Source organism: Hypanus sabinus, chromosome 4 (assembly GCF_030144855.1).
Source record: "Hypanus sabinus isolate sHypSab1 chromosome 4, sHypSab1.hap1, whole genome shotgun sequence".
Taxonomy (NCBI): Eukaryota; Metazoa; Chordata; class Chondrichthyes; order Myliobatiformes; family Dasyatidae; genus Hypanus; species Hypanus sabinus.
The window spans coordinates 46,971,776-46,998,968 of record NC_082709.1 but is presented as its reverse complement, the minus strand read 5'-3'; the positions used below and the strand labels follow the sequence as shown (position 1 = coordinate 46,998,968).

At 36.0% G+C, this 27,193-nt stretch overlaps 1 protein-coding gene across 1 annotated transcript in view; it reads left to right on the top strand.

Annotated features, from left to right (window-relative positions):
* The window catches only part of vps16 (VPS16 core subunit of CORVET and HOPS complexes), a 107,124-nt gene that overhangs the window by 66,144 nt on the left and 13,787 nt on the right, over positions 1-27,193 (top strand). Inside the window, exons 19-20 of the mRNA XM_059967006.1 lie at positions 15,260-15,367; positions 26,497-26,574. Coding sequence (XP_059822989.1) covers positions 15,260-15,367; positions 26,497-26,574 — 186 coding nt within the window. The remainder of the gene's footprint in view (positions 1-15,259; positions 15,368-26,496; positions 26,575-27,193) is intronic.

Sequence of the window (27,193 nt, the reverse complement as noted above, 5' to 3'; positions counted from 1 at the left end):
ATAAAGATTTATAAAAATCTTGGAAAGTATTATTGATTTCTTTATGATCAGTGGTCAGATTTCCGTCTTGTTTACGAATTTTAATAATTTGTCGCTTAGTCGAAATAGCTTTTAATTGGTTAGCTAACAGTTTACCAGTTTGATCACTATGAATATAAAATTGAGCCCTGGTCTTAATTAATTGATTCTCAATTGAAGAAGATAATAGTAAACTATGTTCCATTTGAAGCTCAACTCTCTTCTTATAGAGTTCTTTGGTAGGAGTCACGGAATAAATCTTATCAATTTCTTTAATTTTATCCACCAATAAAGCAATATCTAAATATCTTTGTTTTCTTTTACCGACAGAATATGAGATAATTTGTCCACGGATAAAAGCCTTAAAAGAGTCCCAAAGTATTCCTCTGTCAATCTCTTCGGTATAGTTTGTTGAAAAAAACAAGTCAATTTGCTGTTTTATGAAGGTGATATATTCTGGATCTTGAAGCAAAGTAGCGTTAAGTCTCCAAGATCTAGTATTATTGAAAGAGTCCGAAATCTTGATAGATAACTTCAAAGGTGCATGATCCGAAATGGCAATAGAGACATATTTACAATCAGTAACATCTGTTAATAAACGATGATCAATAAGGAAATAATCAATTCTAGAATAACTGTGATAAACATGTGAAAAAAATGAAAATTCTTTATCTTTAGGGTTCAAAAACCGCCATATTTCAGTAATTCCCGAATCAACCATAAAGGAATTAATAAGTAAGGCTGATCTATTTGGAAGAATTCGAATAGGTTTAGATCTATCCATCGAAGGATTCAGACAACAGTTGAAATCTCCACCCATTATCAGCATATATTCATTTAGATTAGGGAGGGAAGTAAATAAACGTTTAAAAAATTCAGGGCAGTCAAAGTTTGGAGCATAAATATCAACTAGAGCCACTTTTCGATTAAAAAGTGAGCCAGTTATCAACAAAAATCTGCCCTGTGGATCAGAAATAATTTCATGATGTATAAACGAAATTGAGGGGTCTATAAAAATAGACACACCCCTAATTTTGGTGGTACAATTCGAGTGAAATTGTTGACCCTTCCAGAACCTAAAAAAGCGTTGATTATCCTCCCTCCTAATATGGGTCTCCTGTACAAAAATAATATTAGCATTTAGTCTATGGAATACTTTAAATATTTTTTTACGTTTAATCGGATGATTTAAACCATTAGTATTCCAAGAGATAAAATTAATAGACTTATCCATCATGCCAATACTAATTGTATATATCATAAAAGGTTAAAAAAATACATAACCAATAATTCAGGAAGAAGGAAAAATGATTCAGGAGCAACCGGAGAACATGACACTTCAACAATATTAATAATCTAAAGTTGGCCCATAAACTAAAAGCAAAAAAATAAAAAGCAAAAGCGTGAAAAAAGATCCCTACCCCTCCCCCAACCCCACGAAAAAAAGCCAAGCGGCAGGCGCACAAACTAATACTAATATTACCCCCATTTCAAGATGGCAACTTCATGAAAAGAAAGAAAAAAGTCTATATAACACCCGGATATAAATACAGGGTTGTAAAAAGAAAGAATATATCAATCAAAATGAAAAAATAATATAACAAAGCAAAAGAACATTAGTAAAAAAGGATAAACATTAAAGTTTAAAATAGTGTAAAATACCTTTAAGAAAAGATTCCATATTCAGATACAAAAAAATGACTTTTCAAAACCAGAGACTTATGGGAAGAAGAAACGACATTTTGAAAAAACCATATCACAGAATATAAGTGTAAATTCACCAATCTATTAAAAAAAGGTCATCAAAAAAGGATTAAAAAAGGATTCAATAATCACTACAATATATAAAAAAAAGGTCCAAAACATTCGTCCCATTTTCAAGTACAAGCAAATGAATGCTTACGGAAAGCAAAGTCTTATGGGAAGAAGAAACGACATCTTAAAAAATAAATCATTATTACAGAGTATTAACATGTATATCCAATTCAGAAGAAAAGAATTAAGAAAGAAAAAAAAACATTATAGTAAAATTAGAAGCGCTTCTTATAAACCATGATAATAAAAAAAGACCAGGTCTACAGACCAAAGTAAAAAGCTATACCGCAGTTTCATAAGTTAAAGCCCAAAACGAAATGGCATCTTCTCTCCAAAAATTCTTCAACATAACACATAGTTCAACTTGTACTAGAAGACTGATATTCTTCAACGAATTTCTTCGCTTCTTCCAGAGTATTAAAGAAGCGCTGACTGTTGTCACTCAATGTAATTCTGAGATTCGCTGGGTATCTTAAAGCTTGTTTAAGTCCAATCAAATGAATCTCTGCCATCACTGGTTTAAAAGCGATTCTCGCCTTCATCACATCAAATGAATAATCTTCAACAATTTGAAACTTGATGTTTCTGTGAGAAATCATACCTTTCTGACGAGCTAATCGGATTAAAAGCTCTTTCTCCCGAGGATAATGGAGGCGAACAATCACAGCTCATGGCTTATCTCTCGAGATCGAAAATCTCGAAACTCTGTGAGCACAATCAATAGTAGGTTTAGCCCGCAAAGCGTCCTCACCGAAAATTTCCCACAATAAGTTAGAGAAATATTCAGTTAAGTCACCAGACTCAACATTTTCGGGAAATCCGATAATATGCAAGTTTTGTCTGCGAGATCGGTTTTCAAGATCGGTGATTTTAAACTTACTCTGCTCCACTATTTTAATGGTCGACCGGAACTTCTCCTCCAAAGTTTCAATAGTACATATTTTTTCACAAATTAACTTGTCAAGAGCTGCAAACTTTTCTTCATGCCGTTCAATATCTGCTGCCTGCGATTGAAGCTTGGTATCAAACGATCTAACGACTTCTTCAAGCTCAGACATTTTCGCAGTAAGCTTATTTTCCAGACTTGCAAGTTTAGTATCCAGAAGACTGGAGATTGCCTCAAGAGATGGAGGGTCTTTAGACGATTTCTTAGATACAGACATTTTAAGTTTGAAAAGATTAAATCAAGTATTATTTTAAAAAAGAAGTAAATCGTGAGTATCAACCCATGTAATTAAGTACGAAAAGATTTGATTAAAGGGTGATTATAGTTTAAAAAATGAAGAGCGCCCGAAGGCAGATGTCTACGTCGCCATCTTGAAACTCCGCCCCCGCTATCAGTCTGTTGTCGCCAGTGCAGTCTTCTGTGTGGTGGTGTACTGGGGCATTGGCTCACTAAACTGATTAGAAAGGCTGGCTCTGTTATAGGAGTCAAATTGGACACACCGGAGGCTGTGGTAGAACAAAGGATCCTCCAGAAAATCCTGGAAAATTTTTACCCTGTTATTAGGGTCTATAATGAGTCAACCTATAGCTGAGGAAGTGATGACCCACTCCTGTTGGCCTGTTTAATGTAGCTTATTTTTAAAAATTTTTTTATTTCTCTTCTAATATCTCTATATTTGTATATATGTGCACTTATAATGCTGCAGTGACTACAGTTGCCTTTGGGATCAAGAAGTTATTTATCAGTCTATTAATTCCAACACAATTTCTTCAGCTACCTTTTTCAGAACCCTGGTCCATCTAGTCTAGCGGACTTATTTACCATAAGACCTTTCAGTTTCCCAAGCACCTTCTCCACAGTAATAGCAGCATTATATCAGCTCTTTCCCCTGACACTTTCAAATTTCTGGTATACTGCTAGTGTTTTCCTCAGTGTCTTCTGCAAAATACTTAATCAGTTTGTCCACCATTTCCTCGTCCCCCATTACTACCTCCCCAGCATTATTTTCCAGCAGTCCAATTCCTATTGTCACTTTTTTTTACAATTTGTATATCTGAAAAATCCTTTAGTATCCTCTGATATTATTGGATATTATTATATTACTTTCATATTTCATCTTTTCCTCCCCATTTGGCTTTTTAAGTTGCATTCTGTTGGTTTTTAAAAGTTTTCTAATCTTCTAACTTCCCAATAATTTTTGTTCTACTACATGCTCTCTTTTTGGCTTTCACGTTGTCTTTGACTTCCCTTGTCAGCCATAGTTGCATCATCCTGCCTTTAGAGTACATCTTCTTTGGGACGTATCTGTCCTGCCCTTTCCAAATTGCTCCCTGAAACTCTAGCCATTACTGCTGTGCTGTCATCCCTGCTCATGTTCAATTCTAATCAACTTTGGCCAGTTCCTCTGTAATTTCCATTACTCTGGTGTAATATGGATACATGTGACTTTAGCTTTTCCCTCTCAAATTGTATGGTGAATTCTATCATTATGATTACTGGCTCCTAAGTGTTCCTTTACCTTAAGCTCCCTAATGAAATCTGGCTTGTTACACAACACCCATTTCAGAATTGCCTTTCCCCTAGTAGGCTAAACAACCAGCTGCTCTAAAAAGCCATCTTCTAGGCATTGTACAAGTTCTCTGTCTGGAATCCAGCACCAAAATTATTTTCCCAATTTACCTGTATATTGAAATCATTTATGACTATCATAATATTGCCCTTTTGACAAGCCTTTTCTATCTTCCATTGTAATTTGTTACCTACATCCTGGCTACTATTTAGAGGCCTGTAGCATCAGGGTCTTCTTACCCTTGCAGATTTTTAACCCTACCCACAAGGATTCTACATTTTCTAAATCAATGTCACCCTTTTCTAAGGATTGATTTCATTTTTAACCAACTGAACCACACCAAATCTATCAGCCTACCTATGTGTTCTTTCAATACAATGTGTATCCTTGGATGTTAAGCTCCCATTTATAATTTTTATAATTTTCTTTCAGCCATGACTCAATGACACCCACACATCAAACCTGCCAATCTTTATCTGTGCTACAACATCATCTATGTTCTATATACTATAGCATTCAAATATAATGCCTTCTGTCCTGTATTTGTCACCCTATTCAATTTTGCCCCCCTTTTACACCGCAAGTCAACCCACTGACTGCAATTTTGCTCTATCATCCTCCTCCTTCCCGACAGTCTGACTATTTCACTATATGCTGTCTCTGTGTGTAAACCTGCAGCCCTCTCTTCAGCCTTGTTCCCATCCCCCTGTCACATTAGTTTAAATCCTCCTCAACAGTTCTAGCAAACCTGCCTACAAAGGTATTGGTCCCTCTCTGGTTAATGAATCATAGCCATGATGTCAACATCACTGTTGCTAGAATGTTTAATAAAGAGGGCACGGGGGGTGGAGTTTCAAGATGGCGACGTAAACATCTGCCTTTTAGGCGCTCTTCATTTTTTCAACTATAATCACCCTTTAATCAAATCTTTTCGAACTTAATCATATGAGTTGCTACTTCTGATTAACTTTTTTTTTCCTAAAACAATATTTGATCTAATCTTGTCAAACTTACAATGGCTACAAGCAAGAAATCGTCTAAGGATCCTTTATCCATCGACATAATTTCTAACCTTCTGGATGCTAAACTTGCGGGTTTGGAAGGCAGGTTAGAAGGTAAATTGGAAAGTAAACTGGCAAGTTTGGAAAATAAGCTTACCACGAAAATATCTGAACTTGAAGCAGTTGTTAGATCACTTGAAACTAAGCTTCAATCGCAGGCATCAGATATTCAGCGGCACGAAGATAAGATCACGACTCTTGAAAAATCAATTTGTGAAAAAGCACGTACAATTGAAGCACTGGAGAAGAAGATAGAGTCGACTGCTAAAACTATAGATCAGTATAAGTTTAAAATTACTGATCTCGAAAACCGATCTCGTAGACAGAATTTGCGTATCATCGGATTTCCCGAAAAAGTTGAGTCCGGTGATTTAACTGAATTTTTCTCTAAATTACTGTGGGAAATTTTCGGTGGTGAAGGTTTGCAAGCTAAACCTGTTATTGACCGCGCTCACAGAGTTGCGAGGTTTTCGTCTACGAGTGTTAAACCACGAGCGGTGATTGTTCGCCTTCATTATCCTCGTGAGAAAGAGCTTCTAATTCGATTAGCTCGTAAAAAAGGTATGATTTCTCACAACGACAACACATTTCGAATTGTTGAGGATTATTCATACGAAGTAATGAGAGCGAGAATCGCTTTTAAACCAGTGATGGCAGAGATTCACTCGATTGGACTTAAACAAGCTTTAATGTATCCAGCGAAGCTTAGAATTATGCTGAACGACAACAGTCAACAATTTTTCAACACTCCGGAAGAAGCGAAGGAATTTGTTGAAGAATATCGATCTTCTAGTGCAACTTGAACTATGTGTTTTTTCGGAGAGAGGATGCCATCTCATTTTAAGTTTTAACCTATGAAGCTGGGTTACAACTTCTTATCCTGATCTACGGGTCTGGTTCTTTTTTTTTACTACTATTATCATTGTTTATAGATGCTCTTTTAATTTTTATAATATCCTTTTTTATACACGTTTTTATTTTGTAATAATGAATTACTTTTTTTTCAAAATGTCGTTTCTTCTTCCCATAAGACTTTGCTTTCTGTAAGCGTTTATTTGTCTGCCTGTACTTAGAAATGGGACGAATGTTTTGAATTTTTTAGTCTTTTTTTATATATATTGTAGTGTCTATTAAATCTTTTTTTTAATTCTATTTTGATAACTCTTTTTTACTAAATTTTTTTAATAGATTGCTGAACTTACATTTATATTTTGTAATATGGCTTTTTCAAAATGTCGTTTCTTCTTCCCATAAGTCTTTGTTTTTGAAACGTCATCTTTCTTGTATTTGAACATGGAATTTTTTTTAAAGGTATATTACACTTTCAAATTTTAATGTTCATACTCTTTTTTTATTAATGATTGTTTGTTTTATTATATTTGTTTTTTCATTCTGATTGATATATATTTTCTTTTTGCAACCCTATATCTTAATCTGGGTGTTATATAGTTTTTTTAAAATCTTTTTATGGAGCTGCCATCTTGAAATGGCCTGCCGCTTGGCTTTCTTTCGAAGGGTGGGGGGAGGGGGTAGGGATCTTTTTTCACGCTTTTGCTTTTTATTTTTTTGCTTTTAGTTTATGGGCCGACTTTAAATTATTAATATTGTTGAGGTGTCATGTTCTCCGGTTGCTCCTGAATCAATTTTCCTTCTTCCTGAATTATGGGTTATGTGTCTTTTTAACCTTTTATGATACACACAACTAATATTGGCATGATGGATAAATCTATTAACTTTATCTCTTGGAATACTAATGGTTTAAATCATCCGATTAAACGTAAAAAAATATTTAAAGTATTCCATAGATTGAACGCTAATATTATTTTTGCATAGGAGACCCATATTAGGAGGGAGGATAATCAACGTTTTTTTCGGTTCTGGAAGGGTCAACAATTTCACTCGAATTGTACCGCCAAAATTAGGGGTGTGTCTATTTTTATAGACCCCTCAATTTCGTTTACACGTCATGAAATTATTTCTGATCCACAGGGCAGATTTTTGTTGATAATTGGCTCACTTTTTAATCGAAAAGTCGTTCTAGTTAATATTTATGCTCCAAGTTTTGACTGCCCTGAATTTTTTAAACGTTTATTTACTTCCCTTCCTAATCTAAATGAATATATGTTGATAATGGGTGGAGATTTTAATTGTTGTTTGAATCCTTCGATGGATAGATCTAAACCTATTTGAACTCTTCCGAATAGATCAGTTTTACTTATTAATTCTTTTATGGTCGATTCGGGAATTACTGAAATATGGCGGTTTCTGAACCCTAAAGATAAAGAATTTTCATTTTTTTCACATGTATATCATAGTTATTCTAGAATTGATTATTTCCTTATTGATCATCGTTTATTAGCAGATGTTACTGATTGTAAATACGATTCTATTGTCATTTTGGATCATGCACCTTTGAAGTTATCTATCAAGATCTCGGACTCTTCCATTAATACTAGATCTTGGAGACTCAACGCTACTTTGCTTCAAGATCCAGAATTTATTACCTTCATAAAACAACAAATTGACTTATTTTTTTCAACAAACTATACCGAAGAGATTGATAGAGGAATACTTTGGGACTCCTTCAAGGCTTTTATCCGTGGACAAATTATCTCATATTCCGTTGGTAAAAGAAAACAAAGATATTTAGATATAGCTTTATTGGTAGATAAAATTAAAGAAATTGATAAGATTTATTCTGTTACTCCTACCAAAGAACTTTATAAGAAGAGAGTTGAGCTTCAAATGGAACATAGCTTATTATTATCTTCTTCAATTGAGAATCAATTAATCAAGACCAGGGCTCAATTTTATATTCATAGTGATCGAACTGGTAAATTGTTATCTAATCAATTAAAAGCTATTTTGACTAAGCGACAAATTATTAAAATTCGTAAACAAGACGGTAATTTAACTACTGATCATAAAGAAATCAATAACACTTTTCAAGATTTTTATAAATCTTTATATCAATCAGAATTTGATGGTGACCTGTCCATGATGGATAATTTTTTTAACAATTTGAATATTCCTAAACTGATAGATGAAGATCGTGGCTTGCTTGATGCTCCTATCTCTATGGCCGAAATAAGAGAGGCTATCTCATCAATGAATTCAGGGAAAGCTCCTGGCCCTGATGGTTATATTGTAGAATTTCTTAAAACTTTTTCTTCTTTACTTTCTCCTTGGTTATGTGAAATCTTTAATGATGTGTTTGTTAAGAAGAGATTACCTCAATCTTTTTATGAAGCTACTATCTCTCTAATTCTTAAAAAAGATAAAGATCCTACTTTATGTGCATCTTATCGCCCTATATCATTATTAAATGTAGATTCTAAGATTCTTACAAAAATTTTAGCCATTAGATTAGAAAAGGTACTATCACAGATTATTTCAGAAGACCAAACTGGTTTTATTAGGAATCGGTATTCCTTTTTTAATGTTAGAAAATTGATTAATATAATTTATACTTCATCACCCACAACCCCAGAATGTGTTATCTCATTAGATGCTGAAAAAGCTTTTGATAGAGTTGAATGGACATACTTATTTAATGCATTGAGAAATTTTAATTTTAGTCCTAATTTTATATCATGGATTAAATTAATATATTATAAACCTGTTGCTTCTGTTCTTACAAATAATTATAGATCCTTTTTTTTCAATTATCTCGTGGTACGAGACAAGGTTGTCCTTTAAGTCCTTTATTATTTAATATTGCATTAGAACCTTTAGCCATTGCTATTCGTGAATCTCCTAATATTTTTGGTATCACCCGTAATGAGAAGTTATACAAATTATCACTTTATGCTGATGACTTGTTGTTATATATTTCTGATCCTAACAGGTCTATTCCCGCTATTTTATCCTTGTTGGCTCAATTTGGTAGTTTTTCTGGTTATAAATTAAACTTAGATAAGAGTGAATTATTCCCCTTAAACGTGCAAACCTTATTGAATGACAGGATACCATTTAAAGTTGTTACTGATATCTTTATCTATTTAGGTATAAAAATCACCAAGAAATATAAAGATTTATTTAGACTGAATTTTTTACCTATGCTTCATCAAATTCAACAATTTACTACAAGATGGTCTCCCTTATTCCTATCATTAGTTGGTCGGGTTAATGCTATTAAAATGATGATTTTACCGAAATTTTTATATTTATTTCAAGCCTTACCAATTTTTATTCCTGAATCTTTTTTTGACAACATTGATTCAAAAATTTCCTCATTTGTGTGGCAAAATAAAAACCCCAGGTTAAGTAAAAGGCAATTACAAAAATCTAAAAAAGATGGTGGTTTAGCTTTACCTAACTTTAGATTTTACTATTGGGCGAATAATATTCGTAACCTAACATATTGGAAACTAGATTTGGACTCACCATTGTGTCCACAGTGGGAAAATTTGGAATGTAGTGAGGTAAAGGGATATTCTATATTCTCCGTTCTTGGTTCTTTTCTTCCTGCTGATTTAGTTAAATTCAATAAACAGATATGTAATCCTGTTATCAAACATACACTACGAATTTGGTTTCAATTTCGTAAGTTTTTTACTCTGAAAAACTTTGTTCTTGATAGCCCTATTTTACTTAATTTTTTTTTCAAACCTTCATTGACAGATCAAGCTTTTAGCATATGGAAAAGGAAAGGTATAAAATGTTTTCGTGATCTTTTTTTTGAAGGTACTTTGATGTCCTTTGACCAACTTTCCAACAAATTTAAATTACCTAAATCTAATTTTTTTAGATACTTACAAATTACAAAGTTTTTACATAAAGTTCTACCACCTTTTCCCAATTCAACTTCATTGGATTTCTCAGATTTGATTTTCACCTTTAATCCTTGTCAGAAGGGATTAGTAGCTTTTATTTATAACATGATTATGAAGATACAACCAGAAATATCAGATAGAATTAAACAAGAATGGGAAAAAGAACTTCGATACAATATATCAACAGATAAATGGGAAAAAATTTTACAAATGGTTAATTCCTCTTCTATATGTGCTAAACATGCTTTAATACAATTTAAAATTGTACATAGAGCTTATATGTCTAAAGATAAGCTTGCTCGATTCTATTCTCATATTAACCCTCAATGTGACAGATGTCATTTAGAAGTGGCTTCATTGACCCACATGTTTTGGTCATGTCGCACTTTACATAACTATTGGAAGGACATATTTGGTGCCATTTCCTCAATTTGGAATATCGATTTACCACCTCATTTTATTACTGCAATTTTTGGTATACCAAATGAGGATGGTAATCAATTTTCCCCTCCAATCAGACGAATGATTGCTTTTGTAACATTAATGGCCAGAAGGTCTATATTACAAAACTGGAAAGAAGTAAATCCTCCTATCACGTCTCAGTGGTTTTCTCAAACTATTTCTTATCTGAGTTTGGAAAAAATTAGAAGCACTATTTTTGACTCATCAATTAAATTTGAAGAAACTTGGGGACCGTTCATTCGACATTTTCATATGAATTAATTTGGCCTTTTCCAGACCTTCTCTCCGCTTATTCTTGTTCAGGTATGGAGTTCCGGAGTTTTTTTTGACACTATCATATACTTATAAACTGTTATTATTGCCCATGTTAGTTTAGTTTAGTGTTTTTTTTCAATATATATTCTTTTTTATATATTTTCAAATTTTTTTTCTTTTCTTTTGATGATTATTTTTGTTTTTTTTCATATATAATTATATAGACTTGACTGATTAATGTACTTTTTTTTGTTGATGTTTAATAGGATATTATTATCCTATTACTAATGTAATTTCAAGTCTATTGTATTTATAACCTATTCATTATTATGTTATGTTTTTTCTTTTATATATATATATATATATATATATATATATATACACACATGAAACTCAATAAAAAGATTGAAAAAAAAAGAGGGCACATATTTGTTCTGCATCTGCGTGAATGCCTAGCATTGGTAAATATTTTGAAGAGTGCGGTATACTTTGACATATCCAACAGCTAGAGATGTTAATTCATGTGATACTTGCCTGTATACGTTATCAGTCATCTCAGCTGGCACATTATGAGTAGTGAAAATTGGCAAAAAATATAACAACAAATCATGTTAGGATAAAGTTCATAATTTTCAGTAGTTGTCTACTTGCTCGAAGTCTTTTGGCTGGTTAGTGATTTGCTCACTGTAGCCCAGCAGCGTAGGCATTGTGATCAAGAGGTTACTAGTATGTTAACCACAACGCTTATTGTCCCTTGTCAAATACCACTTTGGCTTGCTTGCAGTGGCTGGTATGTATCGCTTACTTTTTACTTCTTTCACTGCTAAGTTAGTAACAAACAGCACTTGATAACAGCTCGCAGTGGATCCTTAACTGGTTTCTTAATCAGGACCCACTCATCAGGACTAAGGAGTGGGTCCTTCATCAGTTGGTTCTTCCCAAGTGTCAGAAACCTGTTCAGAAGCAGATTAGACAGCTTGCGTTAATTTCACACAACAGTTAACTAAACTCCCGCCATAATGTGTAAATCAGTCTCTCTGAGATTGAGAGCTCCCAGGAGTGACATAGGACGCCATGTTACCACCTCGAATGGACTTCATTTAATTTTATCATTTGGAGTTGCTCTGATATTACGTAAGACCATAGGAAGAACCATAGGGCATGGTACACCTCCCTCATGATACTTAGTCAGTTGTTTGATGGTTCCATTCATTCGTTCAACTTGTTCTGATGACTCCTTGTGATGTGGACAATGTAAGTACCATTCAATGTTCATCAATCAACATAATTCCTAACAAACTCTCCCAAGTGAAATGTGTTCCTTGGTCAGAGTTGATGTGACATGGCATTCCCCATATAGGAATATAGTCCTCAATCAGAGTTTTTCCTTGTTTGTGGCAGTGACTTCCCTTACAGAACTAGCTCCACTCACCTTGAAAACTTGTTCACTATTACCAGTGTGTCTGGGTATCTTTGATACTTCAGTAAAGAAATGTAGTCCTCTTGTAAATGGACCAGATCGGGCAGGAGCACGATATTGTAGTAGCTTTTTCACTACTCCAGAATTCTGTTTCTGGCATGTCATGCATCTTTCAAATGTTCATTGAGCTTGTGCCATGAATATTGGATTCCACCGCCAATGGGAGAATCTGTCAATCTTTTCTACTCCAGTGCGTCCGAGAGAGAGTATTTGCTGTGCCAGATGAGGAAGCAAAGTAATTGGGGCTACCAGCCTACACCAATACATTTCCACAGCTTTCCATTGTAGTCATTTTGGAGTGGCTTTTATATTTTAATTAGGTGACTTCTGAAGGCGATTTTGTGACATTCGTGAGCTCTTGTACTAGTTGGCCATTCTTGATTGGGATAAGAAACTCTCTGTGCCTCCATAAGTTTCCAAAAACATGAACAAGTCCAAAAGCATATCGAGAGTCAGTGAAGATGTTAGCTTATCTTCCTTCTGCCAACTTACAGGTTTTAGTTCTACCTATTGCACAGACGTACCAGGAGCTATGCTTCCTGATGCTAGCACTTCAGTTCCAGAAACAACTGTCCTTCTAGCCAATTGAATTCCTTCTCAATCATTGTACAGAGTATTAACCAGCAAGACCTTGTTGGTCCATGTTCTTCAGTTAAGACTGCCATCATGTGTTTTTCTTGACATATAGGGTAAATGGTATACGTGGTATCAGGGATTCTTAATGCAGGTGCAGTACACAAGGTCATCTTTTAAGTTTAACTTGCTTTCAGCTGTTCTTCATCATCAAGAGCCACAGAGTTGTCTGAGTACTTACTGCCTTTCAGCAGATTGTTAAGTAATAATTGATTAATCTGCCACTAGCTTGTCAATACATTGATTAACAATGGTTTCAGACAACAGTCCTGTGTGTTTTCTCTTGGTCTTTATTGGAGCAAGCTGTCACACAGCTGTTAGTCATTGTTCTATCACTGTGATCCTTGCCTGAGTCACTAGGGGGCTCTGTAGTCTATGTCATGCCCATCCTGTAATTTTTCATCTCTCCGGGGACTGCTTGATGTGGGCTTCAGAAGTATGAGTTTCCCAAAAAGGAGCACTGGCATCACTTGCACCATCACTACCAGGACTGCCCAGTTCTGAGCTCTGCATGATGCACTTAAATTGAATTACCGTGTGCTTCTTTCACTCATTCAGCTAATGCAAAGGTTTGCTCTTTAGATTTTTTACTGTTTCTATCATGCTATTTTTGTATCACAAGTTTTATGTTTCTTTCAACTAGAAACATTTTACTCATCCTATTAACTCTTCCAATCGCTCACAGATTTAATCAAACTGACCATGCGGTCCTATCTCTAAACAGTAGCAGGCATTTTCTAGATCTTATGCCATACTTACACAATATTATCTAGGAGCCATATTTCATTGGATTCAACATTGATATCAAACCGCAATGTTTTATTCAAGTAGGAGTTCAAACCTTCAGTTATCTGTTCCCATGTAACTGGAGATTCTGTGATTGGATTCATGACTTTGACCATTGTTTTGATGTGATCTTAATTCATACATATTTATTACTTCAACTGTGATCTTGAACTATTCACAGCTTGTAGCCAAAATTTTGATAGGTTGTTCAGCAACCCAGATTTAATTTTTTCCCCATGCTCTGCTAGTTTGCATGTATTTAAGTATTCCCTGCATTGTACTAGTTTGCATGAATCTTTTTATCTGCGCTCCACTGCTTTTGCGAATTTAATTCCATTTTTGACGCTCTACCAGCTAGCATATTTAATCCGCACTCCACTGATTTGTATGTGGCTCTGCTAGCTTGTGTTTTTTTCACAAATTTGTTTTCTGAAAAAGCCGTTCCTCACTCCTAACTCCTATCAGATGATGTAGAAGTCAGAAACATAAGAGGACGTTCTTACCCTTTTTGGTGCATGCTAAAAATTCCATTTTGTCCATGTGGTTCTTCCAAGTTCTAAACTTTGTAATTTTTGCCAATTTACTGGATTCTGCTGTTTTAATCCAAAGTTCTTTTGGAAGTCAGGAAAGAGGCACAAAACTTGTTGCTTCTTGGTAGTTTTATTAAGCCTTGCTAGAAAAAAGGAAAGAGGAGCAGAAGCTAGGATCAAAAGGCTTAAAGAGAAAAAGTCTAAGATTTAAGATGGTGATGCTTGTGTCTCACTATTTTATACACAGATGAGGAAAATTCCATTCAAATTTGTAGATAAGAGTCAACCAATGAGAAAGCACGTATTCAAATAATGCAGAACAAAGAAGCTTCCAGAGCTATCCAGAATTATTCTTTGTATAGCCACTTGAGGCATATTAAAATGATATATGCATATAAGAACTACTTAAAATGCAAGCAGATGATTAGTTGTTGAACTGCAAAGAAAATATCAATTAAACAATCAGATCCAACAAGCTGAAACTTTAACTCTTTTTCTCACTGGACTGTTGCTGCCTCACTTGTTGAATAGTTCTGGCATTTTCTGCTTTTATGTTCTTAATTTTTTTGTTTGTTACTTCAAAATGAAGTTGAAGAGATGGGATACTTTACTACTTTTGATATCCAATGTAAGGATAGATGAATGGTATCATGTGCTCTGGATTGGGGCAGAGTGAATCTCCTACTAATTTAACCAAAAATCTTTTGATTTTTAAGAGGCATGTAACTTTGAATTTGATATTTTTGTCCATTACCCTGTGAGTATTAATGGCTCCTGACTTGCTAGAAATAAATAATTTCAATGTTGATGGGATTTTCACTGTGCTTGGATCATTTTATGATATAATTTTTGTTACATGACTATAAATGGGAATGATTATTCTTTTTGCAGTTGTGCAGATTTTTGACTGGTAAATGTTTGTTCATAGTTCTGTAAGCACCAGGAGCCAGAAACCCTCAAGGATCTGTTCAATCAGGATGACAACCATCAAGAACTTGGCAACTTCTATGTGCGTTCCAGTTATTGCAATGAATCGGTAAGAACAGAGTCTCATTCACTGATATCTAGTGGGGCCAGTACAAAATGGATTTTCTCATTGACTGCAGAGACAGTGATAAAGTTCACTCTTTGAGATACTGAGTAAAGTTAAGTCCCAATGGTATTATAAAGTTTATAGAAATGGAAAACACATTCCTGAGGACAGAGGTGTTGAAATTTTGTTTCAACAGGCCAAATCCATGTGTTATACTGTAAGTTTTCTCAGTTTGGTTGAAGCATTAATTTGAAGAAAAGGTCATTCTGGATTATTGATGCAAAGAAAGTAATTTTTTTAAATTCTCTCATTGTCCCTTCTCTCTCTGCCACCCTCCTCAGAATAAACATAACCAGAAATCCAACAGGTTAACTAGTAAGCAGGCATTAAATATCCTTGTGAGAATGGATCTACTCATTATTGCTTGGCATAGAGATTTTATGTAAGATTGCATTACTTGGCCTAAAGCCAGTAGATAATGAAACTGCATTCTCTGTGTGAGTTTTAGCAAGTGAGTTTGATGGCTGTTATGTTTTTGGCTCTCCTCTTCTGACACACAGTAGATCAAGTGAACGGCAGTGGAAAGCACCCTTTTAACTCTCATCACACCTACTGGGGCATTGGCTGTCCACAGTCTTGTGCTAGTCTTTCCTCTCCCAGGGATGCGGTCTTTGCAGCTTCTGTTGGTGTTTCTATAGCTCTGGGCTTTTTTTTTTAATTAGTTTTTTTTATACATTTTCTACATAGCTACAGATAAAAAAACCCCAAATCAAAATGAAGAACATTGATACAGTGCAAAAATAAACATACAATAATAATATGATACAAAGAAAGATAATTGAGAAAGCACCCAAATTGAAGACATGTAAAATTAGTATCCTCCCCAAGCCCCGCAACAAAAAAAACTCCAGACCAACCACAACACAATATAGAGAATATAAATCAGGACATTCAAACCCCCAAAACTGTAAATACACTTAGCAACAGAAGATATTAATGCCTACTACCAAAAAAAAAGGAGCTGAAAGCAAGGGACCGAAAAAAAAACCCTAGTTAAGAGGAAGGTTGTGAAAGTACTCAATAAAAGGTCCCCAGACCTTATGGAACTTTAAATCCGAATTAAGAACTGAATAATTATTTTTTTCAAGGTCTAAGCAGGCCATAATATCGTTAAGCCATTGAACATGCGTGGGCGGGGCAACATCTCTCCACCTAAGGAGGATTAAACATCTAGCCAGGAGAGAGGCAAAAGATAATATTTGACACTTAGTCGAACTCGGATGTAAATCTGTCTCACCCAAAAAACCGAACAAAGCAATTAAAGGGTTAGGTTCTAAGTGGTGATTCAGAATATACAATAACGTTATGAAGACATCTTTCCAAAATTTCTCCAAGCTAGGACAAAACCTGTACATATGAATGAGAGAGGCCTCGCCCCTTTTGCATTTATCACAAAGCGGACTAATGTTAGGGTAAAATTGAGATAATTTAGATTTAGACATATGGGCTCTATGAACAATCTTAAACAGTAAAAGGCAACGGCGAGCACAAAGAGAGGTTGAATTAACCAATTTGAGAATCGAGACCCAAGTCTCATCATATAAGGAGGTATTTAAATCATGCTCCCATGTCATTTTAATTTTATCCACGGGGGCATGTCGTAAGGCTGCTAATTTATCACGAATAAATGATATTAAACCTTTACCTAGTGGATTAATAGAAAGAAATAAGTCCATAACATTTTTCTCAGGCATTTCAGGGAAGTTAGGAATTAAAGGATTAATAAAGTGTCTAATTTGGAGATATCTAAAAAAATGAGCATTAGGCAGATTGAACTTAGCAGAGAGCTGTTGAAAAGAAGCGAAGCGATTATCAATAAAAAGATCTTCAAAATGTCTAATGCTCTTCCCATACCAATCCTGGAATGCTGAGTCATACATAGTAGGTAAAAAAAGGTGATTATGTAAGATAGGGCTAGAAAAGGAAAAACCATGGAAACCATAAAATTTCCTAAACTGAGCCCATATACGCAAAGTGTGTCTAACAAAAGGATTAACTATTAATCTGGACAAACTACTGGGGAGTACAGAGCCAAGAAGTGCAGAGATAGATAATTCTTTAGTGGAGCTCAACTCCATTGCCACCCAATTAGGGCACTCAGGTTGGCCATGGAAAAAGACCAAAAGGTAGCACAACATATATTGGCTGCCCAATAATATAAACGAAAGTTAGGTAAAGCCATGCCACCCTCTTTTTTTAGATTTTTGGAGATAAACTTTATTAATTCTAGAGCGCTTATTCTTCCACAAATATGACAAAATAATAGTCTAAGGAATCAAAAAAAGATTTAGGAATAAAAATTGGGATTGATTTAGGGAGAACATACATTTTAACAACATTAATACAACCTACCAAAGACATAGATAGAGGTGACCATTGTAACAGACTCTGTTTTATAGTATATGAAAGATTGGCAAAATTTTCACGAAAGAGATCTTTAAACTTCCTTGTGACTGTAATCCCAAGATAAGTAGATTGATTATGAACTACTTTAAAAGGGAGATCAGAAAATGTTAATTCTTGTGCTTCTTTATTAATTGGGAAAAGTTCGCTCTTATGTAAATTAAGTTTATATCCAGAGAACTGGCTAAACTTGTCAAGAAGTGAAAACATTGGAGGTAAGGATGTAGACGGATTTGAAAGAAAAAGTAATAAATCATCAGCATAAAGAGAAACTTTATGCTCAACTCCCCCTCTCCAAATCCCGGTCAATTCAGGACAATTTCGAAATGCTATCACCAAAGGTTCCATAGCCAAATCAAAGAGAAAGGGACTTAAAGGGCATCCCTGGCAGGTGCCATGTTTGAGGTTAAATAACTGGGATTTCTGAAAATTAGTTAAAACAGAGGCAGTCGGACACAAATACAGTAATTTGATCCAAGAGATAAAACTTTGACCGAAGTCAAATTTTTCTAAAACTGCAAAAAGGTAGTTCCACTCTATACGATCAAATGCTTTCTCCGCATCGAGGGAAATAACACATTCAGGAATCCCAGTTGGAGGTGAGTATAAAATGTTAAATAAACGCCGAATGTTAAAAAAAGGAAGATGGTTTTTAATAAAACCAGTTTGATCATCAGAAATAATAGAGGTAATAACAGTTTCTAATCTATAAGCCAAAACTTTGGCCAAGATTTTAACATCAACATTAAGCAGAGAAATCGGCCTATACGAGGAACACTCTGTTGGGTCTTTACCCTTTTTTAATAAAAGAATAATAGATGCCTCATTAAAAGAGGGTGGCAATTTGCCGTAATTAAACGAGTCAGATAATACTGAGAGTAACTGAGGAGAAAGAAATGGAGAGAATGATTTATAAAATTCTACGGGGAACCCATCAGGTCCAGGAGATTTCCCTGAAGACAATGCAGAAATTGCAAAAGATATTTCTTCTGATGATATCGGCGCATTAAGTTTGGCTTTAGAATCAGATGAAAGCGAAGGAATATTCAGATTATTTAAAAAATGATCAACAGAGATATTGTCATTCAAAGATTCAGAGGAATAAAGTTGAGAATAGAAATTTTTAAATGCGTCATTGATTTCTAAATGATCCAATGTAAAGTCTCCATTCTCCTTCCGGATGTTGTTTGGCTTTGGAACACCTCAGCTGACTGGCTAGAAATTTACCAGATTTGTCACCATGAATATAAAAGCGACGCTTACTTTCAAGAAGTTGGCATTTGACAGGTTGAGTAGACAGAAGATTAAATTTAGTTTAAAGTTCTACACGCTTCTTGTATAATTCAGGATTCTTAGTTTGAGCATACAGTTGATCCAATTCTTTAATCTGATTAATGAGATCTAATCAATCTGCACAGGACTTTCTATTAAGATTTGCTGTATAGGAGATTATTTGACCCCTCAAATATGCTTTCATGGCATCCCAGACAATCTGGGATAACACTTCAGGTGATGTATTGGTGTTAAAATAAAAGGTTATCTGATCCTTAATAAATTTTAGAAAATCATCATCCGATAATAAAGTCAAGTCAGTGTTTATTCCTCTGAGGGAGACCAGGAAAATTTAAAGACAGAGTAATTGGGGCATGGTCAGAAATCAGTATACTCTGATAATCACAAGAATAGACAAATGGAATGAGTTGATTATCGAGTAAGAAGTAGTCAATTCTAGTAAAAGTATGGTGAACATGTGAAAAGAAAGAATAATCTCTCTCAGTAGGATGAAGGAAATGCCATATATCAGAGATACCATAATTAGAGAGAAACGATTGAATAGCTAAGGCAGATTTAGTAGGTGGTCTAGTAACAGAGGACGATCGATCCAAATTAGGATCTAACCAACAATTGAAATCACCACCCAGTATAAGGGAGTATGAGTTTAAGTTGGTAGTGAGGAGAAAAAACGTTCAAAAAAATTAACATCATCAAAACTGGGGGCATACATGTTTGCTAGTACAACTTTAGTATTATATAGTTTACCAGAAACAATAATAAAATGGCCATTTGTATCAGATATCTTATTATGGAGTTCAAAAGGAATATTTGAGTTAATAAGGATGGAGACCCCCCCCCCCCCCCCCCAGCTTTGGCGGCAAAGGATGAATGAAAATGAAAACACTTTGACAAAAGCCGAGAGTTATCAAAACAACGAATATGAGTTTCTTGGAGGAAAGCAATGTCAGCTTTGAGTTGTTTAATATGTGAGAAGACCTTCCTTCTTTTAACAGGGTAATTCAATCCCTTTACATTCCAGCTCACAAATTTAAGTGTATTAACCATTATCAATTGTTAGTGCAGTGCATAGAAGGCAGCAGGCATATAAAAAGTCAAGCAGTACAATAACAGTTCTGGGAGCAAAAATGTAAACATGGATTCGTAGAATCAAAACAGAAACATGTCCTGAGTAACAAAGGAAAGCAAAAGAAACAGTGAGTAGTGTTGGAACTGGAGAATCTACCCCACCCTTGCAACCCAAAACTAGACGGCTACCAAAAAAAGCAGCTAGCTCTACCAAAAAAAATTAACCCAAATATGACTTCCAGTTCTGTGTCATTAACAACAGTTCCATATAAGTACTATAGCAAATGGTAACTAGATTATACACTAGGAAACATAGTTACAAATAGGAACAACTTCAACAGAAGTATAAAACTTAATACAAAGAAAATAAGAAGAAAACCAAAACTAACCTACCCGCGAAAAATTATAGAAGATTAAAAGAAAAAAAAGGGAGGGAGTAAAGGGGGAATTATAGATTCGAAGAGAGTACTTATCAACCATTTACAGAAGAAAAAAGCAAAACTTAAACTATGAATCAACCAATAGGGAGGCCTTCAATAAATACTCCAAACCTCCAAAACAAGTTAGAGTCAATTGTAGATCTCTGTAGATAAAAGTTATACAAGAATAAAATAGATTATACAAGTACAATCTAAACGTCCGCAGGGAAACATTAAACTCAGATTATCTATTTAGAAAAACCTCACCAAGTCCAGGGAGAGATTGTCTACAGCCCTTAGAGTTTCAATAGATAATATCTGAATTATTCAAGTAAAGTCTGAGTCTGGAAAAAATAGCTTTACTGCGAGAGGTACTTATCCACCATTTTAGAAGGTCAGACCGATTCCGAAGAAGATGAGATAGCCAAAAGACTTCCAACAAATGCCTCAGCCTCCTTCACTGATTTAAACCACTTATATTCTCCAGTAGTAAGCGTAATTCGGAGATCATCTAGGTTTCAAAGGTAGGGTCTGAGTCCGCGACCAAAAAGCACTTTCATTACACCTTTAAACTCAGCACGCATCTTCAGAACCTGGGGGGCAAAATCCTCCACAAAACAAATGACTGTATTTTGAAAAGCAAAAGTACCTCCGCAGCGTGCCTCCATAATCAAACGTTTTTTCACCTGGTATTGATGAAAGCACAAAATTACCGGCTGTGGGCGGGAACCCAGAATTGCACGGGGAACGTAGATCCTGTGAGCCCTTTCAAGCTCAGGTGGAGTCGGAAAAAATTCTTTCCCAAAAATCTCACAGAGAAAATCGGAAAAAAATTTCGTGGGAGAGCTCTGTTCGGTGGCCTCTGGCAAACCAAGAATTCGTAGATTGCAACGTCTGCTCCGGTTTTCAAGATCCACCATTTTGGAAAAAAGTTTACAATTCTTCTCCTCTAGGCTGGAGCAGAGAGATTCGAGATATTGAACACGGCGTTTTAAATCTTCAGAAGTTGAGTCGATGCGAGATAAATGTTCAGCATGTTCATCCACCCTAGCGTTGATACGATCCAATTTGACATCCAACTGTTTGAAAGGAGTTCTAAATTCCTTTAAAATATCTTGTCGATGCTGTTCCAAAGCAGCGAGAATGTCAGCCGGCAAAGCCGTAGAAGTTTCCTTTTTCCCAGTTTTAGTAATTTTGGTAGCCATTATAAGATAGATGTGTTCGCAGGCAAGTAAAAGAGACCTAATAAAATACCTACCTAAGGTTTAAGAATGGAGACATATAGTGCAAAGATAGGGAGAATGACGGAGCAGAAGTTCGGAGCAGCTAAACAATCGCCATCTTACCGGAAGTCAAAACCACAGACTCTGACCAGCTCTGGGCTTTTTATGGGATGAGACTGCTAGCCCTTTGCCCTACCCTCCTCCTCTCACAACTGGGCTGGTGACAATTTATGGCAGAGTTAGGAAATACCCAGATTGGAAATATTCCTGTCCTGAATCAGTTAACACCAGTCAACCACAGCTCACTTGCTGCTGACATTGACAACTTGCTTACCTGTGCATGTGACTATTTCAGTATCTGCTCCTCTTCACACCTATGATCATTCAAACTCTGCTGCTAGTGTATTACCCATGCACGTTTGTCCATCACTCCTGTAATTGTTGTTTTTCAGTGGCTCCCAGTTAAGAAAAGTGGTCATTTTAAAATTATTAACTCAGTTTTCACATCACTCCATAGACTTGTTCCTCTTCCAGCCCTACAGCCCTTCGAATTATCTAATTTACGTCAGTTCTTGCCACTTATCTATCTTGGTTTAAATTGCTACAGTATTGACAATCAAGTCCTTAGATGCCAAGGCACCTAAATGCTGGAATTCCATGCTTAAACTCTACCTTTCTTTATTGCTTTAAAACCTGCCTATGTGACCAAACATTCAGCCTGATATTCCTTATGTTGCATGAAATTAAACTTTGTCAAACATTTTATAATAGATTTTAGTCCTTAGTTTTAAACTAAAACTAAACTCCACGCTTCAACCAAAACTCCTATCATTTCATGTCTGTCACCTTATGTACAGACACTTCTGTGCCTAGCATTAATTTATGGATATATAATCAATTTATTTATATAAGCTATTTTATGTATTTATAGTTATTGTGTTTGTATTATTATTATGTTCTTTTTAATATACTGGTTTGGATACTGTTGTGGGGGATGACCTCCCAAGGGAATACCCTGGAGACCGGGTTACTGACGCTGAGCATAGGTGTGTGTTACAGAAGAGGAAGAGGGTCAGGGACATTTTCGATCGCATCCACAACATTTTGGAGAGGGAGAGAGAGCAGCCAGATGTCTTGGTGCATATTGGTACCAGTGACAGAGGGAGGAAAAGAAAGAATTTAGAGAGCTAAGTAGAAAGCTGAGAAGCATGACCTCCCAAGTAGTAATTTCTGGATTGCTGCCTGTGCCACGCGCCAGTGAGAGTAGAAACAGGGTGATTTGGCAAATTAATGCGTGGCTGAGAAGCTGGTGCAGGGGGCAGGGCTTCAGGTTCTTGGATCATTGAGATCTTTTCTGGGGGAAGTACGACCTGTTCAAAAGTAACAGGTTGCAACTGAACCCAAGGGGGATCAACATTCTCGCAGGCAGCTTTGTTAGAGCTTTTGGGAAGGGTTTAAACGGGAGTGGGAACCAGAGTGAAGGGGCTTATAAAAAAGATGGTAAAAATGCAATGTCCTAAATGGATGTTGAACCCTTGGACACTACCTCATTTTTTTAATATATATTCTGTTTTTGCACAATTTTTAATCTATACTGCAATTGATTTACTTATTAATATTATTTTATTTTGTTTTTTTCCTCTATATCATGTATTGCATTGAACTGCTGCTGCTAAGTTAACACATTTCATTACACATGCTGGTGATAATAAATGTGATTCTGATTCTGAGATAACATGCAGTCAGACTGTCAGGAAGGGCAGGTAGATGAAAGCATATAATTGCAGCCAGCAGGGTGAGTATCAGTGCATTAGTGATGTAGAATCAAAAAGGGTAGCAAATAGAGTACTCAAAAGTGTTATATCTCAATCCACTGAATATAAGAAATAAGGTGGATGATCTTATTTCACTATTACAGATTGTCTAGTATGATGTTGTAACCATCACTGAATCACTGTAGTTGGGAGCTGAATGTCCAAGGTTACAGGTTGTATTGGAGGGATAGGAAAGTAGGCAGAGGGGGTGGTGTGGCTCTACTGGTAAAGAATGGCATCACATCATAGAAAGATGTGATATATGATCAGAAGATGTTGAATCCTTGTGGTTTGAGTTAAGAAACTGTAAGGGTAAAAGGACCCTGATCACAGTTATATACAGCCCTCCCAACAGTAGCTAGGACGTGGACCACAGACTACAACAGAAAATAGGCAATGTTGTGATAGTCATAGGATATTTCAACATTCAGGTTGAATGGGAAAATCAGGTTAGTAATGGACCGCAAGAGAGTGAGTTTGTTGAATGCCTACAAGATGGCTTTTTAGAACAGTTTGTCATTGAGCCTAGTAGGGGATCAGCTATACTAGATTGGGTGCTATCTAATGAACCAGAGGTGATTAGGGACCTGAAAGTAAAATAACCCTTGGGAGACAGTGGTCACAATATGATTGAGTTCAACTTGAAATATGATAAGGAGAAAGTAAAGTCTGACGTAGCAGTATTTCAGTGGAGTAAGGGAAATTACAGTGGTGTGAGAGAGGAGTTGGCCAAAGTAAATTGGAAGGAGCTGCTGGCAGGTATGTCAGTAGAGCAGCAATGGCACTTCTGGGGATAATGAGGAAGGCGCAGCGCAGATGTATTGCAAACATAAAGGAATTCTTAAATGGCAAAATAGTACAACTGTTGTTGATGAGGGAAGTCAAAGCTAATGTAAAAGCAAAAGAGAGGGCATACAACAAAGTAAAAATTGGAAGCCAGAGGATTGGGAAGCTTTTAAAAACCTACAGAGAGCAACTAAAAGAATCATTAGGATAGAAAAGATGAAATATGAAAGCAAGCTAGCAAACAATGTCAAGGTGGATAGTGAAAACTTTTTCAGGTATGTAAAAAATAAAGGAGAGATGAGTGTGGATATAGGACCGCTAGAAAATGAGGCCGGAGAAATAATGAGGAGGAACAAGGAGATGACAGATGAGCTAAATGAGTATTTTGCATCAGTGTTCACTGTGGAAGGCACTAGCAGTGTGCCAGGTATTGAAGGATATGAGGGAAGAGAAGTGAGTGCAGTTCCTATTGCAAGGGAGAAGGTGCTCAAAAAGCTGAAAGGGTACATAAGTCACCCAGACCAGATGAATTGCACCCTAGGGTTCTGAAAGAGGTAGTGGAAGAGATTGTGGAGGTATTAGTAATGATCTTCCAATGATCATTGGACTCTGGCATGGTGTCAGAAGACTGGAAAATTGTAAATGTCACCCCACTCTTTAAGAAAAGAGGGTGGCAGCAGAAAGAGAATTATAGACCAGTAAGCCTGACCTCAGTGGTTGGGAAGATGTTAGAGACAATTGCTAAGGATGAGGTTATGGAGTACTTGGTAACTCAAGATAGGACAAAGTCAGTGTGGTTTCATTAACCTGCCTGACGCACCTGTTGGAATTCTTTGAGGAGATTACACGTAGGATAGATAAAGGGGATGCAGTGAATATTACATACTTGGACTTTCAGAAGGCAGCAAGTGGGAATAAAAGGTTGGTTGCCAGAGAATAGTAGTGTTCCAAAGGGCCAGTGTTGAGATGGCTTTTTATGCTATATGTCAATGATTTAGATGACGAAATAGATGGCTTTGTTGCCAAGTTTGCAGATGATACAAAGATTCGTGGAGGAGCAGGTAGTGTCGAGGAGATTAGGATTAGGAGAATGGGCAAGAAAGTGGCAAATGAAATTCAGTGTTCCAAAATGCTTGGCCATGCACTTGCTAGTAGAAATAATGTGCAGACTATTTTCTGAATGAGAGAAAATCCAAAAATCTGAGATGCAGAGACTTGGGAGTTCTTGTGCAGAACATCCGTAAGGTTAACTTTTAGGTAGAATTGGTGGTGAGGAAGGCAAATGCAATGTTAGGATTCATTTTCAAGAGATCTAGAATACTATGGCAGGGATGTGATGCTGAGGCTTTATGAGGCACTGGTGAGGCATCAGCTTGAGTATTGTGAGCAGTTTTAGTCTCGTCATCTAAGTAAAGATGTGCTGGCATTGGAGAGGGTTCAGAGGAGGTTCACAACGATGATTCCCAGAATGAAAGGGTTATCATACAAAGAACGTTTGATAGCTCTGGGTCTGTACTTGCTAGAATTTCGAAGGGTGAAAGAGGATCTCACTTAAACCCTTTGAATGTTAAAAGGCCTAGATAGAGTAGATGTGGAAAGGATGTTTCCCCATGGTAGGGGAGTCGAGGGCAAGAGGGCACAGCCTCAGGATAAAGGTGCGTCCATTTAAAACAGAGATGCAGAGAAACTTTTTTAGCCAGAGGGTGGTGAATTTGTGGAATTTATTACCACAGGCAGCTGTGGAGGCCAGGTTGGATGTATTTAAGGCAGAGCTTGATAGGTTCTTGATTGGACATGGCATCAAAAGTTACAGGGAGAAGACAGGGGACTGGGGCTGAGGCGGGGAAAAAGGATCAGTGGTGAATGAATGGCAGAGCAAACTCAATGGCCAAATGGCCTAATTCTGCTCCTGTGTCCTTTGTGCTTGCTGCATCAGATCCAGAGTAACAATTATTTTGTTCTCATTTTACACTTGTGTAATGGAAATGAAATTAAATCATCTTGAATTTTGAAAGTACACTCATTTCACTTTTTTAAAGTTTTTAAATAATATTTTTGTTCAACAGACGATTGAGGCACGCATTGCCACTTTGCAGAGTGCTGTGGATGAATACAATAAAGCTAAGAATGAATTTGCTGCCAAGGTTTGTGTTGAAGTAGCTGAAAAGCTCAAGTGTCTTATTTTTAATCTGTTGGAATGTAGTTTCAAAATTGCAATATGCTTGCATTTCTGGAGCTATTTGAAGGTTTTCAGTGAAGCGGTGAGACCACATAAGGAGGCTACTATAGGCGTTCATTCTAAGGTGGTCTGTAGGCTTCACTAAACAGGATTCAAAGTTTTAAACTGAGTCATCACCTTTACTCTGTGGTGGCAACAGGATTCAAATCCAAGTCTGTTCAGTATTGTAGATCATCTCTAGTTCTCTACTTCACACTTTTCTTTGCTAGACTGATGATTTTATTTATTTTTGCAAAGGAGAAGATTATTTTTAGTATCGTACTATATCTGTGCTATTTTTCACCGGGCCATTTACTCTTGTCATCCTCACCCTGCTCACCATTTCCTCCTCAGCACACGGTCTGTGTATCACTGGGCTATTCAGATGAAGTCAGTAATTTTCTGTTGTGGAAGAACTCATCACTTCAATTAGCTGGTGTACTCTTATTGCTTTGGCACTGAATAGCCTTTGACCATGAATATTGTTTGGAAAGTGTACATAAATTTCAGACTATACTATGATTTTTGAAGTAAAACAGAATTTA